Source organism: Jaculus jaculus, chromosome 4 (assembly GCF_020740685.1).
Source record: "Jaculus jaculus isolate mJacJac1 chromosome 4, mJacJac1.mat.Y.cur, whole genome shotgun sequence".
Taxonomy (NCBI): domain Eukaryota; kingdom Metazoa; phylum Chordata; class Mammalia; order Rodentia; family Dipodidae; genus Jaculus; species Jaculus jaculus.
Genome location: NC_059105.1, coordinates 97,121,601 through 97,142,780, shown reverse-complemented (window position 1 = coordinate 97,142,780; position 21,180 = coordinate 97,121,601). Strand labels below are relative to the sequence as shown.

General features: G+C 36.4%; 1 protein-coding gene across 5 annotated transcripts in view; it reads right to left on the bottom strand.

The window, feature by feature from the left end:
• Gtdc1 (glycosyltransferase like domain containing 1) overlaps positions 1 to 21,180 on the bottom strand; it is a 378,813-nt gene that overhangs the window by 59,462 nt on the left and 298,171 nt on the right. For 3 of the 5 annotated variants that reach the window (XM_045148535.1, XM_045148536.1, XM_004651817.2), the window contains exon 5: positions 10,417 to 10,764. The exons of 1 other annotated variant lie outside the window; for it this stretch is intronic. In XM_045148535.1, coding sequence (XP_045004470.1) covers positions 10,417 to 10,764 — 348 coding nt within the window. Of the gene's footprint in view, positions 1 to 10,416; positions 10,772 to 13,850; positions 13,924 to 21,180 lie in introns of those variants that run through there. One more of the 5 variants, XM_045148539.1, reaches the window with a different exon arrangement.

Genomic DNA, 21,180 nt, shown 5'->3' with positions numbered 1-21,180 from the left:
AAGAAGTTCCTCTAAATATCTCTCAGCTCTGATGGGCTTATGTTCCGCTCCTTAGGTGAGGTATTAGCAAAGCTTATTTATTTTCATTTCCAAGGCTTGTATTTGCTCATTCCCTTGTGGGAAAGCTGATTTCCATGATGATTCCCTTCTTAATTTTAATACCCATTTTCACTCATCATATAGACATAAGAATTTTCCATAAAAGAATGAAAGCCTTGCAAAGGAAATGAAGACAACTCAGAGAGTAAACTAGCTCCTTTTTTCAATTAATTGATCCACTGACGTGTGCATATTAAGATTTTTTTTTCAAACCTAGGAAAATAAGGTTAATTAACATAAAAGAACCTCACTCTTCTAGATGCTGCATTTTGTATTTTATCCATGCTGCCTTAAGTGCCTTGATTTCCCAGTAATGACCTAGTTCTCCTAATGAGGAACATTAACCCCTGGCTGTAGCTGTCCAGGACTTAATTGTCAACTGCAGCTGAAATAGGGGAGTTTGCCGATCAGCAGGTATGCGGTATATTAACTCATGTCATTTCAACCCCTAATAAATAAATCTGTTGCTAAGGTAACAGGAAGATCAGCTCTATCAGTATTCTCCCCTCCCAGTAACCCCCTCCCACCCTGCCTCTTTGGGAGGAAACTGCCTTTCACACCAAGCTTAGGAAAAGAGAAGGAAATTAACTACATGTAACCATAATTAGAAGTAACATCATTTCTCATCTTAGAAACATATCCAAATTAATGAAAAAGGACAGCAAAGAGAGAAATGCTTTTGACCAAGATCGTGATGTATTATTTCTTTCAGTAGGAGATGGGTACTATGACGGATACATCTAAGGAAGAACAACTCTCCAACATTCTGCTTTTCTGTGGGTATGAATTTTCTCTTTCTTTTGTTTAACCAACAAATGATGCTAACAAATGAACATATGAATAATGCTGAAATAACTAATTAGTCACACAGCTAATAAAGATAAGGGGAAAACTTTAAATTATTAATAACAGATATGGTAGTCTGCCCTGGATAATCTTTCGGGTCTGTGACTGACTGAAGAAGGAAAAAGACCCTGGTAACTGAGCCTTAGTCTGTGTTACTTATAAAAGCTGCAAGATGCCATTTACCTGGGACTTTAAAGAAAAGTTTAAAAGGTGATTTTAATGGATTGCTTTTAAATGCTTTAACATTGGGATCAGGATTAAATAGTAGGTAGAAAGAATAATCTACAGGGATCTTCCTTCTGGATTTATTTTTCAGTGGCAACTTAAAAATAACTTTGCTTTTGGCCAGGTTGAGACTTTCTTTCTGAGTGTGACTACACTTCTATTACAATGAATTGTTCAATTAAAAAACAAAATCACAAACAACTATGGCCTAGAGAGATCACTTGCCTGTGAAGCCTAAGGAACCCAGATTGAGTCTCTATTCCCCAGGACCCACATAAGCCACATGCACAAGGGGCACATGCATCTGGAGTTTGAAGTGGCTGGAGGCCCTACGGCACCCATTCTCTTATCTATCTGCCTCTTTCTCTCTCTGTCAATCGTTCTCAAGTAAATACATAAAAATGAACAATTTCTTTAAAAAGAAAAAAACTATGAAGGTTTGTATTTATAACTCTTAAAATGACATTTCATAAAAAAGAAACAAAATATGAAGCCATAGACTATGATACAATGTGATACATGTGATAAATCACATGACCAATTCCACCCAGGGCCTGGGAAATTGATTCCCCCTGTTTTCATTTTCATTCTTTCCAGGAAGAAAAATCCAACTTTTGCTGAACTTACTGAGCAAGTAAGAGCCCATCACCAAATAGTGACCCAAAATTCATTGCCTAAGTGCCCCACATGCCAGGAATTCTGGGTAGATGCTACTGACAAAATCACTCAACCTCCCTTCTGAAGTTTGTGTCTTCATCTTGAAGATCCTGGGATCTAACACTAACAGATGACATTTAAAACACAATCCTAGCATGGCTTAGTGCACAAAAACTCAATCAGGGAAGCTCACACATCAATGAAAGCTAAGCCAGGATAGACATCTGTGGAATGCAAAGCAACCAAGGTACCTGTAAAGAGATGCAAGAATAATTTCCATCATGGAAAGATAGAACATTACATACACTGATCAGAAGAGACACAAGCCCTAAAAAAGGAGAAAGAGTGAGTTAATCACAGAAAAGTCAGGTCAACCATGAGGGTGTGAAGAAAGAATGAGTAACTAAGAAGTAGAAATACATGTGTGTGTATGTCTGTGTGTGTGTGTATAAACACATAAAATCATAGACATGACGTAAACACACTTGACAGATGAGTCACCCATCCACCTACATATTTACTTATCTATCCATCTATACATCCATTCACCAATCACCTAGCCTACCCACCCATATTAGTGAGATAGCTACTTGATAACTCAACCCACTCTTCCTCTGTGATAAGTACAATTTAATTTAAAAATTTGATCAAGAGTGGTGACAGAAAGAGGAAGATGTAGATCTTAAATGTTAAAGAACAATGTCATGAATATATCAAATTCAAATGCCATCTTTTGTAATAATAATATCTTAGTGAAATGAGTCAAATCTACAGAACTTTTAATCGACATGCTATTCTAGAGATAACAATACTAAGAGAGCAGTGATGATAGGTGGAAGACATTTATGCTGAATTATATGCTAAAAAGGTTGGCCCAAGAAGTGATGACAAACAAATCTATAATTATTTGTTCTGTTCCTTTGTCTGCTTGCTTGGAAAACAGGCAGCAAGGATCCTGCAAGTGGAATATGGGGAATTATATATGAGATGCAGGTAGTGCTGTGCTTTTACCATGTTTTTCTTTTTTGCATTATTGATTTAGTATTTCCTACCAATTATTTAAATTTCTGCAATAGGATCTCATAGATTCATTTAATGGTACTGTATTAGAAGAAATAAAACGTTTAGATGATATAACATATGGTAATTTGAACCAGGTATCTCATTTTTTTTAAAGATTCTGATAAAATTCTCCATAGACCCTTTGTTTTTCAAATGCTAAAATGCTACAGGTCATTTGAAATTATTTATTTTTGTTTTGCTTTGCTTTGTTTCTTTCAAAGTAGGGTTTCCCTGTAGCCCAGGCTGATTTGGCATTCACTGTGTAGCTTCAGGGTGGCTTGGAACTCATGGATCCTCCTACGTCTGCCTTCTGAGTGCTGGGGTTAAAGGTGAATGCCACCATGTCCAGTTCATTTGAGATTGTTTATGGACAAAATCAAACAAATAACTAAACAAATCTCCCCTAAACTCTAAGCAAAAGAAGATACCTAAAGAAAACTTGCTGAATTAGGAAGGCTCTGTTCAACTAGAACCTTGTCATGTTAGCTTTGACTGATTACTTGATGAGTAAATACTGACAATCCCTTTCAGGGACTACCTAAGAAAACTTCTTTCTAGTAAATCTCAAAATTAGTTACTTGAAAGCAGCTACTCCTTACATTAAAGATCATTTAACTATGAAAATAGACAGTGTTACTGGAAAACATCTTAATTTTCATTTAGAGAATGAAATAAGGGGCTTCTTAGTGGATCTAAGAAGACTGGTGAAGTGCACTCGTAGGTAGATAGCCAGATCACATGACCATCTTTCTTAGAGCTAGTGTTGAGAATCATTTTTCTCTTGAAAAAAAATCTATATATCAAACTGAAATCAAATACAGAATGTGAGTGTCCAATACTAGCACTTTGCCTTCCTGTTCATATCTTGGCATATTGCCTGAAGGGTAACTTGCAAATGCATTCTATCATAAGGCAATGACTAGAACAACCTGGGTGATTTAAGACATCTACTCTCCAAACTTTTCCTGAGTTATCTCCACAATGAGAAAACCAAAGCAAGTTTACTTTGGCCTGAAAGGCATATTGCCCTTTCAGAAGTCAATCATTCATTTTGTATGCAAAGCTATTTTTTAAACTTCAGAGTCAAAGAATGAAATTGGGTAATTTATTTCATTATCAACTAATAAAACATAAGTTTCTATTCTGTATCAACAGCATCTTTTTTTTCAGTTAGAAATCATCAAGGTTTACAAAAACATATAAAAACATCAAATTTTTTCAGAATCCTAACATGTTTCACTGCAGTGACTCACTTAAGTTTCAAATCTGTTTGTACTTATATTCCAATGATTGTGTTTTGTCCTTTCCAAATGCACACCCTTAATTGTAATTGACTTTGTATAAAACAATCACTACTTTATGGTAAAAGCTGTGACTACCAGCTTGAACATAAAGCCATTCTACTTTAAGTGAAAAGCTCTTACAGTCCAGGTGATAATGTCATGGAGGAACTATAATAAGATCAAGGTCTTAGCCGGGAGTGGTGGCACACACCTTTAATCCCAGCACTTGGGAGGCAGAGGTAGGAGGATTGCCGTGAGTTCGAGGATACCCTGAGACACCATAGTGAATTCCAGGTCAGCCTGGGCTAGAGTGAGACCCTACCTCGAAAAAAAAAAAAGATCAAGGTCTTTAACATGCCCACATTGACCTTACCTTTGTCAACTAAAAAAGACATATTTAGGAACTAATCAGGGATGGAGAGAGAAGAGAGGGAGGGATAGAGAGAGAATGAATAGGTATGAATGAAAAGGAGAATATGGGTACGCCAGAGCCTACAGCCACTGCAAAGGAATTCCAGATGTGTGTGTTACTTTGTGCATCTGGATTTATGTGCATACTGGGGAATCAAACCCAGGATTTTAGGCTTTGCAAGTGTCTTAACTGCCAAATCATCTCTCCAGCCTCCTACGTATGGTTTTACCACTAGCACACAGTATCTTATGCCATAGATCTTTAGCCTATGCCTTCCTTACTACTTAGCACACAAGGGGTAGTAATGGCTATATTTTTACATAAGTGATTAGGCTGTAAGTTCCTAGAAGTGTTTAATACCCATTCAAGGAACTTCCAAAGTCACACTGTTTTGCTAATAATACTAGGATAAAATTCATCAATTTTACTGTCAACATATACTCATAAAAGTAAGAGTGCTTTGCCTTAGCTCTGTTCAATGCAATGGCAACAAGCTGAACTAGCAGATATCCTAGCTTATTCTGTCTGACCTTACAACAAAAGGAAAACAAAAGAAACAAGTACAGACTGGAAAGATGGCTTGTGGTTAAGGTGCTTGCCTACAAAGCCTAAGGATTCCCCTCTACCCATGTAAAGCCAGAATCACAAGGTGACACATGTGTCTGGAGTTCGTTTTCAGTGGCTGGAGGCCCTGATGCACCCATCCTTTCTCTTTCTATTTGCCTTTATCTCTCTCTGTCTGAAATAAATAAACAAAACACTATAGCACACTAAGACACAGTGACTCTTGAAGAAAAGTATTCTGCATTCTTGTTCGACTTCTAAGCTAAACCAGCTGCTTTCTTTAGGAAATATGTGTTTACCTGAGAGCACAACTGACATACAAACCATGGCTACTCAGACTGAAGTACTCTGCAAATGTTTTTCCCAATATGAACCTTCAAGCAAAACAACTGAGATATGTGTTGCAATCATAAATTCAAGGTTTTAAATACCCATTAGCATTTGAACAAAATTGTACCTATATCATAAGCTTAGTAACTGTTGAAGACTCAACAAATTCCTTTTATGAGAGTTGTGTTATAACAAATGTAGTTTTCTGAAATTATCTAATGAATTGTGTCAGCACCATCAGGTACACATTATTCAGGGGGCCTATATGTCCCAAGTGACCTGTGCATGATGTTACAAAATCCATTCCGGGCTGTAGATATGGCTCAGTGCTTGCCTTCAGAGCTTACCTGCCTGGATTTGATTCCCCAGTACCCATGTAAACCAGATTTACAAAGTGGCTCATGCATCTTGAGTTCATTTGCAGTGGCTAGAGGCCCTGGTATGCCCATACTCTCTCTCTTTCTCCCTCTCTCTCTCTCTCTCTCTCTTGCTCTCTCTGTCTATATCTCCCTGCTTGTAAATAAATAAATAAATAAACAAACAAATAAATGTTTAATAAATCCATACCAGCTAAAAGTAAGAACACAGAGAACTCACAGAGGTGGTTTCAGATTCAAAGTAGAAACTAACCTTCAAACTTTCACTTGTCAAGTTCTGGCACAGTATCAAAGAACAATATATACAGTAATCAGAGTAGTTCTTTACAATGCTCCTTTCCAGCATCTCTCTATAAAACATGATTTTCTTCATAAACTTCCATCAGAGGAACTTACTACAACAGGTTGAACACATGGTAGAATTACAAACATGCAGCGTCAAGCATCACCACTACTTTTCCTTTTGGAAGCTATGATTATTTTTCATAAAACATTAATTTGTGCTAACATGTGTTTAGTTATTTTGGTCTTAATTGTTATTTGAAATGACTTATTTTAAGGCTTTCTTTTCAGTTTTAATGCTTAACAGTAAATATCAGTAGGTATCTTAGTAAGAGCCCTTTGATATTGCACTAAGTTTTCAAAGTTTCAAGAAATCTTGAGATCAAAGAATTTGCGAATCTTGGTCTTGAGAATGTGAGTTTCCAACATATTCTAAATTTTTTCTTATTCTCCAATAGACTGTCTTTTGTGTCAATTATTATCTAGAGAATATTTACATAAAAGTTGGAAGCTGGTATAATTCTACAATATTTGTATAATATTTGGAAAGAAACAGTTAACAAAAGCATTGCAAAAGGCAGTGCATTTTTCACAGATCTTTCTCTATAAGTCATTTCTATTAACGGTGCCTTGCTATAGACGTTTACAACAAAACATTAAAGACTGGTAGAAAGGAGAAAACAAATTACTCTGCAGAGAACCCAGCAACTCTGCTAAAATACTGTCAGTTATTTATCTACTGTCAGCATAGGTTGCACACTATAATCCTTGACAAGCTCACATTCAGAAAGACTGAAGAGAGGAGGGTAAACCTTGCATTTAAGGGTCTGTTCTCATGCACAGACATTTTAGCACAGATTTAAAGCCAGAATGTATCTTCTAGAAAATGTCACTTTTGATTTTGATACATACCCTAGCAAAGAGGCTCTACATTTGGTTGACTTAGTACAAGAAATGTTAGAGGCTAACAATATATTTTAGAACATTCATGATCCCAGTGTGGAATGAACACAATGAAGTCAGCGGCACTTCATTTTGGAGTTGGCCACCACAAACGCATGACTTCATGGACACGATTTTTATGATATTCTGGAGAAGAAGCTTACTTTTGTTTGGTTAGGCAAGGTAACAGGTTCTAATGGCCCATTGCTCTATCGTCTGTTACTCCTTTATGCATTCAGAGGTAGCAACCATTGCGGCACTCTCCTGTCCTAACCCACTTTCTCTTTGAAAATGTGCATGGCCTCCTTAAAGACAAAACAGTCCACAGAGCTTCCTCCGAGCTACTCAACAGAAAAGCAGGCAAAGTAGCTTATAGTGCCCACAAGAAAATGTTAGCATAAGCACAGAGAAGGCTTAAACTAAGAGGGCTGTATAGGAAACCCCAAAGGCCCTGGTTATTTCCAGTGAAACTCTGGTGATCACTAGAACATAATTCATATTGACTAGTCCATTATATGATTTCTACTCATGCAATCAGGGTTCTAAATGAATGTGTGTTTGTAGCTTGGTATGAATGCTGAAACCAGAATCTTAATTTTCTAATTCATATTCACCAATTAAAAATAAACTGGAATTTTATGAGCAAATTTACATAAATCAGATGATAAAGCATCTACCACTAAGGGGTAGGAGTTCAGCTCTCACCATTTGCATATATTCTCCTAAAGAAAATATAGGCGTTTAGCTTCTCACTGAAGAGTCTTGCTGCGCTGGAACTCTAATGGGCTTAGAACAGTAAATTTTGAAGAAACTGATTACTACCCCTGTAGCTAGTAAATGTCTGCCTAGACCCAGTGGCATTTGAAAAAAGTGTTTTATCATAAAATTATCCCAGCAGAGTCCATTCTGCAAGATAACATCATCATCATCATCATCAGTACTCCATGCAGGACCCAACAGCTCTGGCACAATATTGCCAGTCATTTATCTGTTGTCAGCACAGGTTACACACTGTAATCCTTGACTGCCTCGGAATTAGAATGTCTTTGATGTCCCCACAAGAGTTTTTTGCCCGAAGGCTTTACCAATGCTCGGCGGCTCAGTGTTTATTCCTCGTAATCTTCCTCTCATCTCCAGGCTAGCAGTGACAGATGGTTATGGGCACACAATAGTATTAAGAGTTTGATATTTTTTTTATGCTGTGCTCTCTGTACAACAAATAGCTATCAGACGCGGGCCAGAGAGCTGACATGGCTCGCTTAGGTAATGGCAAACAAACAGCTCGGGTTGATGTTTTCTGTCATTTCCCCTCCTAACCCTGCTTGTTTTCATTGTATACTCTCAAAGGTAAACTATATTAACCTTATAGACTGTTATTAAAAAGATATATCTATATGAGCATAAAGTGCTTTTCTTTTCTCTTTTTCTTACTCTTTTGATTATGAAAGTAATACTGCTGACATATTGAACAAATATCGAATGTCAACATAAATTTTTAGTGTGTGATAATATCCCCCTTCATATAGCTGTGTGTCAGGCGGGAACCGGCGGATGATGCATAGCAGTAAATAACCCAAACAAAATTAGTTCTCTTGTCAGCTTCTACCTTGTATGTCCCCAGGCATCAGTAAAATTGACTGCACGCTAGATTTTCAAAATTAGCCCTAATGTTAGCTATGTGTCTGGCAACCTCCAAGTTTCCAATGTTCTACTATATTACCCGTAAGGATGAATGTGTTACTTTTATATTTTGGCATTTACTCTTGCTGATGTGGCTTTTCTCCCTCTTCTCCAAATTAAAAATAATTTAGCTTTAACAATAAGAATGTGCACAAACATAGCGCTGCATCTCTTTAAGCAACTAACTTTAGGCAATTAAATTAAATTAAAGCAAAAATATACAGAGGAAGAGAGGGAATTATTCAATTTAATATTGTTAATTTTATTAACATTACTCTGTCTTATTTTGTGCAAAGTATTCATAGTTCCCAGTCTTCCCTCTGTATTGCTGATTTATAACCAGTCCACAAATTAAACATTTTTATAATAACCTAGAACCAAACTTTAGAACCAGTTTTCTTGCAATAAATATTCATTAAGAGAGAAGCCAAGGTTAATGAAATAAGAGAAAAGGTTTTCAGAAGGCAATAAATGAGGATGTGTATTTTACCTCCAAACAGGTTCACTTCATCCAGACCCATTACATTTAAAAATAACAAAATACTGAACACTGTCACAGGTAAAATATGATGCACAAAGTAAATGACACGACCTTAGGAAAGCTATGCTGTGAGCGTAACAATGAGCAAACAAATAAAAAAAAAACACGTTTCATACCAACTTTCAGTCCTTAAATTTTAGATTCTTGCATTTAGAATGAAAGACAAAATCCCTTTAGGTACCAGATGCTGCAGATCAACTGGGAAAGCTTGTGGACGTTAATGTGCCGGGAGGCAAATCCTGGGCAAAGGCGCTTTGCCTGCCGGTGTGCTGTGCTTATTACTTCACCTGCAGACAGTTGCTCTCAGAAAGTCAGACCTAATGATCAGCCCAGCACTGCCACAATAAAGAGCCTATAATCGGTAGGGGAGGCAACTCTAATCAGGCCACATGCAGATTAAACTAACTGGAAGGAATAAAAACTAGATTAAAATGTTCATGCCTAATACCAGAAGATTATCAGGACATTTTACCTCCTTAAATCCTAATTTATAGGAGCCAGGGTTAAGTTTATGAGTTTATATTTGGTGGGATTATATGCTGCACTGATTTCCCACTGCTGAGAAAAGATTCAGCTACACTCTATTTTGCTTTGCACAGGGCAGAAGCATTTGGAAGAAGGGAGACAGCATCACATATACTGACATGTATTATGACAAGTAAAATAAAGGCATCCAGTTAAAATTGGTCAAGACAGTAAATAGTGGACATTGTTCTTGTTTTAGTAGTACTACTGCTTTATGGATTTAGACATATTAGATAATTCTGACGATCTCTTCATGTGTACAATGGTATCCTAGTTTTCTACTGTGAATCAACTTGAACAAGATTTGATTTTCTAGCAGTAGCTTGCTACTATTATTAGTTGAAAAAATCATTGCAAATGGTTACCTGTAATTCAAATATAATATAAAAACACAACATACTGTACAGACTTTGAGCAGTGCCACCTTGGTACTGTATCTGTAGTGTTCCTGTATTAAAATGCAAATGTAACATGTCTATGCAAATTAAAGTCATCTTTTTCTAAAGCTATAGAATAGCAAACTAAAGTCAATCATCACAATATAGTTCCTACCACCAGCAACTCATACTACACTAGAATGCCTTGACTTACCACCTGTGTGGCCAGACAATGTGTAAGGGTCTCTGCTGATCATCAACTCCACCCAAAAGGTTCAAGGGATCATGAGTCACATTGTCGTTATTCTCTCCATGATGAGAACTTGCATTATCCAAGTTGGATTTTTTCAAGACTGGTTTCTGCATTGATGAGTTGTCCAGGTTTTCTTGTGCAATATCAACAGCAGAGGGTACATCAGACTCTGATTTAAAATTCTCCAATAAGTTCTCAGAATCTCTCTGTTCTGGTTGGGAAGGAAGATCCTTGGACAGAACTGTACTGCCATTTCCATTAAGGCTGAGCATCTTCTTTAAGTGGGCTATTTTGTGCACAGGCATGAATCTGTTACAGAAAGGGAATGTAATACACTTTTGGTGAAACTATGTAAAATTTGTTCCTTATCATCATATAAGGACAAATGACAACATATGAATAGCATTGTATAAGGTCAAATGACAACATATAAATAGAGATCTTATAATAAAATTTCTAGAAGAAGTACAAGCATTAGTCACCAAGAGAATGTCCAAAGGTTTGAAATCAGGCAAAGCTGTCTTACTAATTTCCATAGAGTTTTTTAAATTTGTATTTATTTACTTGACAAAGAAAGGTGGGAAGGAGGGAGGGACAGAGAGAGAGAGAGAATGGGCATGCCAGGGCCTCCAGTCACTGTAAATGAACTCTAGACACATGCACTCCCTTGTGCATCTGGTTAACGTGGGTCCTGGGGAATTGAACCTCAGTCCTTTGCCTTTGTAGGCAAACACTTTAACCACTAAGCCATTCCTCCAGCCCTCCATAGAGTTTTTATGTGTAAAAAGCCTGTGTTGTACATATGAGAAACCCTAAGACATTAACTACAGATACTATTATTTTCATTGTTTCTTTACTCATCATTTTGGATGTGCATTTCTTGTTTTACAATTACTACAAGGTATATGTCACTTACTCATCATTCTATAAAAATGTTTGAAACGTCTTGGGTTATCTCATGTCATTTCTGCTCACATGATTTCTGTATTCCTGGACACATGTACACACTTTTGATTAAACTTACCTTGCTGTTTTTTTCCTGAAGCCTATTTTAAAATCTCTTTCATTATAATTTCTCCAAAACTTCCCCATAATGTTTTGTTATAAGGAGTTTAATATGTTACTTATTTGCAAAGAATCTAAATAAAATGAGATCCTTACAAAAATTTAATAAAGGGGCTGAAGGGATGGCTTAGCAGTTAAGGCATTTGCCTGAAAAGCCAAAGGATCCTAGTTCAACTCTCTAGGAACCACATAATCCAAATGCATATGGGGGTACATACATCTGGAGTTCGTTTGCAGTGGCTGGAGGCCCTGGCATACCCATTCTCTTTCTCTCTCACCCTTTCTCTTTCCTTCTTCCTCTTTCTCAAATAAATTAATTAATTCATGCTTACACATATGTGCTTTATCTACTGAGTCCCAGCCCCATAATGTAGAAACTTTTAAGGGAACAAATTAACTTTCTTTCTGAAATAAATTCAAAATACTGAGAAGATACACAGGAAAAGTTCTTATGATAGGGATGGAGAGATGGCTCAGCAGTTAAGGAGCTTGCCTGTGAAGCCTAAGGACCATGTTTGATTCTCCAGATCCCAAGTAGGCCAGATGCACAAAGGTGAGGTAAGCCAAAGGTGCACATGCCCACTAAGTGGCACTAGTGTCTGGAGTGTGATGGTGGCGGCTGAGGCTCCGGTGTGCCAATTCTCTCTCTCTCTAAAATAATCTTAAAAGTTCTTATGATAAGCACAATATGTGAAAAAAAGTGTCAATGACAAAACCTTTAACTTCAACCCCATAGGACAAATGCAAAGGAAAGAAGCATCTGGACATATCTAAAAAACAGGAATAAAGAAAGTGAAGTAAACTATTTGTCACATAAAGAATGTCAAGACAGCTTAAAAAGGATTTTTTTTCAGAATTACAAACTTGATTAACAAAGGATTTACAGTTATTCCAGAAATGAGTGACATAACCCATTTTGCTTATAAAATTCATTGATATTGGCCAGCATGTGAGAAAATCTACAAATTAAAAGTGATAGCAAACTGGTTAAAGGGTTATAAACAATGCAAATTGGTAACTGACAAGGAATTAAGCTGTGGGTAAAATGCTAAGCCTGCTCTTATTCCACACTTCCTAGATATTCTCAAGGAGGACTATCATCCTATGTTAGCATAAGTGGCTGACCTGGTAGGTGGTAGTAAACAGGCACATGGGAAGAAGTAATATATAAACAGAGACAGGAACTCAAACGGTTTATACATCCCATGAAACTGAAAACTCATAATCAACCTTAAGAGCAAGATTGAAACAGGGAAAAGACCACTTAGAATATTCCAGGTTTGACAAGCTGAGCAAGCACTGACATGACCTAGGGAATATTGTCACTTAGGTCTGGATCCTGTCCTTGTTGAGGGAAGAAGAAGCAGAACTTGGTCAGTGCTTATTTCATCAGGGCCTCTAAGAAGTGTATTAGAGAGTTCTTAAAAGAGCAATAATAATGATTAAGGCAATGGAAGAATTGATTTATGAGGACAGATTAAAGGAGCTAAATATGAATAGCCTGGTGAAGTGACAACTAAAGGGGAACATAATAAAAGTCTCTAAGGAAAAAGAATAATTATTAAGCTTGGTACAAGGGGGGTATAACTGGGAGTGATGAGATGAAATTAAGAATGGGAAAATTTAAGCTGAATTTCAAGAAAAACTCCATGACGGTATAATTTATTAGCTCAAGGAATAAATTCTCTACAGAAATGCTACAGCTAGGGAAATTTAATAATAAAACTGGACAAAATATCAATAAATAATATAGATAACAATCTAGTACTTGAAAGGATGTAGGTACAAGTCATGTACTTCCTTGTTTATAATATTTTCCATATTATATATATTTTATATTAAAATGATTGTCATTAAAAAGAAGTATTTAGGCAATTAGTTGGATTTAACAAAACACTTCCTGTAGTTAGGGTAAGTTAAAAACACTAGTTTCATATACTTTCCAGCAATAATGAAGTAGAAGAAGATAATTATTACTCTGTTTCAATACACCTAGTTTTGAAGCAGGCTGGGCAAATGTATTATTTCTATTTTAAATCTCTGGGCCATGATTCTCATATTTTCACAGATTTGTTTAATATAAACAAGTTACTGCCATAATGGAAATCAAAAAATTTTATTTCAGTTTTTCAGACTATATCTCTATGATCAATTGTTTCACATCAATACCAAGATCAAACACTTATGATACTGACAAGCAGTTTGTTTAATAAAAGTCACTATACTAACCCATGCAGAACATTCTTAATCATGCACTGCTTATGATACACAGCTAAGAGAAGACTGAAAATGGACAGTTGCATGCTCAACATAACATAATACCTTAGCAATGGGATAAAAACTGGCTTTTCTTTGAAAATGGACAGAATGACTGTATTGCTGTGTCATTAACCCAGTGAGGTGACTGTGTAAACAGGTACATGTCTGGGCACTGGTCTTCAACAACTCTGGTGGAGGTGCTAATGAGAAAAGAAAAGGTTCCTAGGTAAAGAGTGAAGGACAGAAAAGAAGGTACTATGCTAAGCAATGTTTAAAGACACAACATAGACAAGTACTTTCTAGATCTAAACTTAATTCACTCCTGTGCCCTCTGCCAATCCACAGGCATAAACCTAAGGCAGGACCTAAACATAGTATCAAATGCTTTATGATGTCAGTCAGAGGAAAAAAAAAAAAAAAAAGATTTGAAAGAAGTTTTAAATGGTGCTAAGAAGGACATTAAGTAAAAAGAAGTCCTGGAGGCATCTTAGCTAATTTCTGCTAAAATTGTAACCATAAATGTAATCAAGATGCAGGCACACTAAAGCAAGAAAAGATAGTCAGACATGCACATCTATTTATGAGTACATGAAGAGAATATCATAGAGAAGCTATATTCTTGGGGGAATATATGGTATGCAATTGTCTTTTTGAGAACTTTCAACAAAAAGTACTTAATACAGCAAGTTCAACAAACAGAGGTTTACAGATAAATGAGTAAATAAATGTCCATGGATCAAGTCCCTAAGACAGATTATCAATAGTCTTGCTTCTACAAACAGATGTGGAAGACAGCAGGTTAGTTACAAAATGATGCAGGGCTGGAAAGAGGGCTTAACAATTAAGGTGCTTACCTGCAAAGCCTAAGGACCCAGGCTTGATTCCTCAGTACTCATGTAAGCCAGATAAATAAGCTAGCACATGCATCTGGAATATGTTTGCAGTGGCTGTAGGCCCTGGTGTGACTATTCTCGCTCTTCCTTTCTGCCTCCTTCCCATGTTGTCTTTCCCTTTCTCTTAAATAAATAAATTTAAAAAATGATGCAAACTGACAAATGACAAGAGATAGTAGAGGTGATCAAAGGTTATTCCAACTTTGAGTGAGTGAAGAGACAGGAGAGTGCAGTTCAGTGTTAACAACTGAAATAAGGAAAGTAGCTATGCATTATGGTGGGCGGACAATGAGAAAGAGAGCTAAGGCAGCTCGGGTCTAGGTCAGCTCAGGGTTTGCCAGGGGAGGGAGGAGAGGTGTGCTCACTGCTTTGTATCATTTAGGCTGAAATGTCACAAGATGTGTTCTGCAAAACAACAGTTCTATGGGATACTCAAAACTGTTTTGTAAGAAAACAAGTTTAGTAAATGCTCAGTTTAACTAAATTAAGCATTTCTTCATCACGGAGTTTAAAGATGCATGTTCTATGTGCTGTAAGTATGCTCATTCATTCACTCTTTAGAGTATTCTCAGCTACTATTTATTGAGCACTTAGTATATGATGGGATAAGATTATGTTTGCCAAACTTACCATTTTAAGGAATACAAAACCTCCCCAAAGAAGCACCATCACAACTAATATTCACCAAAGGTTACTGTAGGACACCTATTTGAGACCTGGGAACTGTGGGTAAACCAGCTTGGAGCAGTAAGATGTATGGATGCATATCTTATACAGCAGAGATGGTGGAGGAATGAGAAAATGCATTCATATGAGAAAATAATGAAGCCCAAACCAGAGGCCATACACTCATGTGACATACTAGTAGACAAAAGGAAGTCTAAAAGGAACCAGGAAAACCCGTGAGAAGAGTAACAGAAGATATGGTTCAAGGCTAATACAGATGATAGGAAAAAATAAAAAAGAGAGAGAGAGAGAGAAAAAGTGTACTTTCATCAGTGTTTCTGTAGATTCTTGTACAGAAACCAAACTGAAAAGAAAGGAAGAGGAATAACAAGTAAATAACCTCTAACTCAAACTGGAAAGACACACCCAACAGTTCAATGACCTAAGGCATTGTTGACTTACAAAAATACTATTCATTGTTACCAAACAATGTGTTAGAAATTAATTATAAAATTAACATTTTTAGAATTTAGTCATATAAGCAAATACCAAAGATAATTAAAAAATCATGTGAGCCCACATGTCTCTAGTACATCAATTATATGGTGAGCAGACATATAAACCTACAAAGCATAAAAATAGCCACACTATCTTTACTAAGTACAAGAATCACAATCAAGGAAATTTATGATAATTGTGACTGTATGCTTATTTTTGGTTCGTATGAGCCTTCATGCTCTTCTTTATGGTAACAACTAAGAGCTAAATTCATAAAATAGGTGGCACATGTTTATGAATGCTGTTTTATTAAGAAACTCCAGCACAATTTTATCTGAATGAACTCAAGTCATAGATGAGCCAGTCACCATTCATATGAAGTACCATTGTGTTGGCATGGCTCTGTTCTTCCTTCTTGTCATTTAGTGTGTAAAACAAAATTTGTATTCAATAGTACAAAATTTCAAAGTCAATATGACATACTGACAGCAATCTCTGAGAAGACAGGACACAAGAGTATCTTGTTTGGACAAGAGGGAATTTGTGACAAGACAGGGAATGAGGACTCACAAAAATTAGCTACAATTAACAATTCTCAAGTGTGCTTCCTTCTCCTACTTACTGGCCTATGCAATGTATGGTGAAACTGAGAAAGACTTTGTAGTTATCAGACTGGTGCCTGAGATGAGACACTTAGTGAAGACAGAATCTTCCATTAAAACCATCAACAAAAATTTTAGCATCCTTTCCCATTTTTAAAATGTATATTTATTTATTTATTTGAGAGACAGAGAGAGAGGGGCAGATAAAGAGAAAGAGAGAATGGGTGTGCCAGGGCCTCCAGTCACTGCAAATGAACTCCAGATGCATTCATCCTCTTGTGCATCTGGCTTACTTGGGTCCTGGGGAACTGAACCATGTCCCTTAGGCTTCACAGGCAAACGCCTTATCCATTAAAAGCCATTTCCTTAGCCCTCCTTTCCCGTTTTAAAGTTCCATCATTTCCAAATGTCTCCCCTTTAAATATCTGGGGTATACAGGCTATCATAAAGAGATGACAGTACTTTTCTCAGAGCCTATTCCTTCTTGTTCTGATTTTACATCATAATTTCTAAGGTTTATTTCTAAAAATCACTTTTCAGATAACCTCATTTATACCATTTGCTTGTATAGTCTCTCTGACAACATAATATAAATGATTAGTATTATTTATCTTAAGTAATTAAGTCCCAATTTCCCATTATCCCTTAATTTCAATATGCTGTAGATTATATACGTTGTTAATTTAGCTATCTACTTTTATGAGCAGTTCATTTTATTCATTTTTCTAAAACCTTTAAGATAGATTCTTTCAACACAGGAAATTTAAAGTCTTCATGAAGGTATGAGAATATGAACAGCTCCCCTGCATGTTGTTAGAGAAAACATTTATCAAATCAACCTTGCTAACATTCACTTCTCATGATCCTCACTCCCCTGGCAAAGATACTCTCTAAGGCAGCAACTAAACTCTGGCATATACAAGGTTTATTTTAGTAATTCAATAGTAAGATGATTCCCTGGGCAAACATGTGAGGAGGAAATCTTAACTCTTCCCCTATCTCATCTCCTCTGTTTTAGCATGCTCTCTCTGTAGTGCTCAGTTTCCAATGATCTTCATACTACTTTCTGACTGCCCTGTGACCGCACAGTGGGTCTCTGGTGCCTTTCCATTCCTTTGCTTTTCCATATAACTCCCCTATTTATGGGGCTATTCCAATACCATCTTGTGGTACCAATATATTCCCCAGTCACTCAGTGAATAAATCATTGGACTGAATAGTTAAAAATATCGATTCAACAATTTTTAAGCTTCTATATATACAAGGTTATGTCAACATTTAAGGAATTGAAGTCTGTCTACAGTGACATCTCACATATATTTATTTTGTTCTCTTAGCAACTGAAGATATCAATTATCCATATCCTATTTGTTGTTGTTCTGGTTTTGTTTTTTTAAAGTGCTAGGTATGTCCATATCAGTCAGCCCATGACTAAAAACTCAGTGAAGGCCTAATGAAATGAGCAAGAGTGCTGCTTCATAAGCAAGCCTGTCAACCAGTGTCAGAGTCCTGGAAATAGATACAGAGAATGCTCAAAATACACCAAGGTAGATATCCAGAACCTGCTGAGAGCACAACACTAAAGTAGATGTAAAACACACCAACCCTGGCTCATAGAATTTTGTGGAAGAGAGGGTGGAAAGAATCTAAGAACCAGAGTAGAAGGGAATGTTCAGAGGCACTGTCCCCCCACCCATCCTTTATAATAACTGCCTGCTGCTCTCACATCTATACCCTGCAGACCTAGGAGAATACCAGCACTTCCACTGAAGGTCCTCAGCAAACTTTTGAGAGAAATTTATTAAGCTGGGTACCATTCAACTTTGAGACAAGCTACCTTCATTTTAAGACATGAGGCTTCTGACATTTTTATTTGTTCTGTGCCCTTTTCTGAGAAGATATGGATAAATATGTGTCATCTAGAGGGAGAAAGTAAGCCAGGAGTAGGAAGATATGATACAGCATAGGTGAAACCAGGGTCCAGGGAACATTCAAAGCACACAGAAATAGAATCTAGCTATTTCCGTATGTAGTGTCCAAAGGAGAAATAAAAAATCCAGAAATAATAAAGATTTATTGATGTGATCAGTCATAATAAGCAGATGATACAGTGACAGTGACAGAGCTTGGGAATGGATCTGTGACAGTATCACAGAAGGCAAACTAAGAAAATCAAAGCAACAATTAGTGCCAGAAAAAAAAGAGGCATTCAGGAAAGGAAATATCATTGAAGAACACAATGGGGCTCAGTGGGAATTACTTTGTCAGAGCAATCATGCTATACATGTAGCCATAAGTTGAGAAAGAGTTATATTGAAGGCTAGTGTGAGGGAACGTAGTATATGTGTGTGTGCTCATATTACATGACAGCTAACTAGAGCTGGGCAGCGTAGCACACACCTGTAATTCTAGTACTTAGAAGGATGAGCCACACATCTTGCCATGTACAAAAATCAAGTCCAAGTGGACCAAAGACCTCAATATAGACCATAAACTCTGCTACTACTGGAAGAAAAATAGGAAGAACTTTCCATGATATAGGAATGGGAAAAGACTTCCTAAACCGAACCCCAAATAGCAATCACTCAACCATTGGGATCTCATGAAGCTGAAAGTTTCTTCACAGATAAACATACAATAAGCAGAGCCAATAGATTAACTACAGATGGGAGAAAACTTTTGTTGGCTATACAAATGACACAGGCCTAATTTCTAGAATATATACATAACTCAAAAACATAAACAATAAAAAATTCAAAAATTGATCAGAGAGACCTACAAGGTTTCCTAAAAGAAGACAGATCTCTGTCAGGGAACTTGATGACCCACCAAAGGTTAGAGGTAAGATCCTACTGCTGAAAATATCATATGCTGTTGGTATAGGACATGGAATGACCTGGCTGGAATCTGCAAGAGAATCAGTCCCCAGACAGCTAAAAAATGATCCTGCTCTTCATTATCAAGCTCCCACCATTTGTGGGCTACAAGAGGGCCTATACCTATTAAATTCTCTCTAAAATAATAATGGTTATCCCACTTATCTGGTACTGACTTCACTCTCCACTGGAGAATTTGTTTCTCTTTTTTAGATAGACATAGATCCTGAGGAGAGAATCAGCCAATGGCACCTCATCAGGGCCCCAACTGAAACCAGGAGTAATTGCGGAAATAAGCAAGAGTGCTCCTTTCTTGGTGAATATTAAATGACTGATTTTTATTCCTGTTACTTTTTCTTTCTTTCTTTCTTTCTTTTTTAAAGCGACAGAATACTAATTGTTTGAAGATCACTACAGTCTACACCCTATTTCAGGATGTAACACTGTAGGAGGATTAATATCACTTAGCATCATTTGTAGAGGAGACTTCTATGTACTACCTTAAAATCTCTCTCTCTATGTTTCTTTTTTTTGACAGTGGATTTATAAATATGGTCAATGATCTCAGTAGAAAATTAAGTCTATTCACTGTTTACATTAAATATTAGTTAGGTCCTAGGGACAGAAATGTACTAACATCTACTTAAATACTAAATTGGATGCAAACTGTAGTTGTTGGTCTTTAACATATAGTAAATAAAGAAGGCAAAGCAACTGCTCATGAAATTCTCATACAATACTTTACATTTTCTTATAACTTAACAAAGTAACCATTCCATATTTTAGATATATTGAAAGTTTTCATTTTGCTGGCATGGATTATTTCTAAGTATTAGATATACCACCTGCAGTGTCAATCATCATTCTTTAATTTATATACATTTAATACTTCACTCATGTATTCTCAGTTATAACTGATTCCCATGGGTATCAGCAGCCAGATTACTGTACAGCTGAAAGTTTAACACCATTTAAAACCAATCTGTACAGATGTATCCCAAGAGAGAATTGTAGACAACTAGCCAATGAGATACCAAAATAATTGCAACAATATCTTTGTTAGCCAGAAATAACATTTCAATTTTATGGAACTTGAGTTTAAACAAATCTTATTCTTTACTTCTCCATAGTAGATAAATGAGCAAAACCAAGTGTATTGTCTAGCAGTGTGATAGACCATAGTAGTTAGTCAACATTAGCTGCTGAGTGAATGAAAAGGAGTATGCATATATACCTTCTAAACTCTCCTCAGTCATGATTGTTTCTGTATATTGATGTGTGGTATGGATGTTTCAGTATGTTTTATTTGGGTGGTTTGCATATATGAAGTGAAAAAAGGTAAGGTTGGCTTAAGGGTAATTATTTCTTGATGGAGCAATATAAAAAGTATAAACAGCACAGCTATTGCTTAAGCAAACTCAGCTCTGCATTCCTGATCTACAATGCAAATGGTATACAAAATAAGGCTTCATTAAAGAGTGCCCGTCACATCAACAGGAAAGAGAATGAAGACCTGCTATGTGGTATTATTAGATATACTGAATTTTTTTGTCACTTACATCAACAAAATACCACTTCAAAGAACTACACACTGTGACATGGAAATAGCTTGGCAATACAGAACACTCCTCTGACATATATTTTTTTCATTGTACTTTAGCGGGTTTATATTTTGAGAAGAAATGAATATCTATTTATTGATGGCATGGACCACTATTAAAAAGATAACACATTAGTCAGAAAGCATGTGATAACTGATAATGCATTAGAAAGAAAAAAAAAACACTACAATGATTCTGGTATCTGTGTCATAGCATTTCAGATGAGGCTCTAATGTCAGTGACTATTCCTACAGTGCTAATCAGA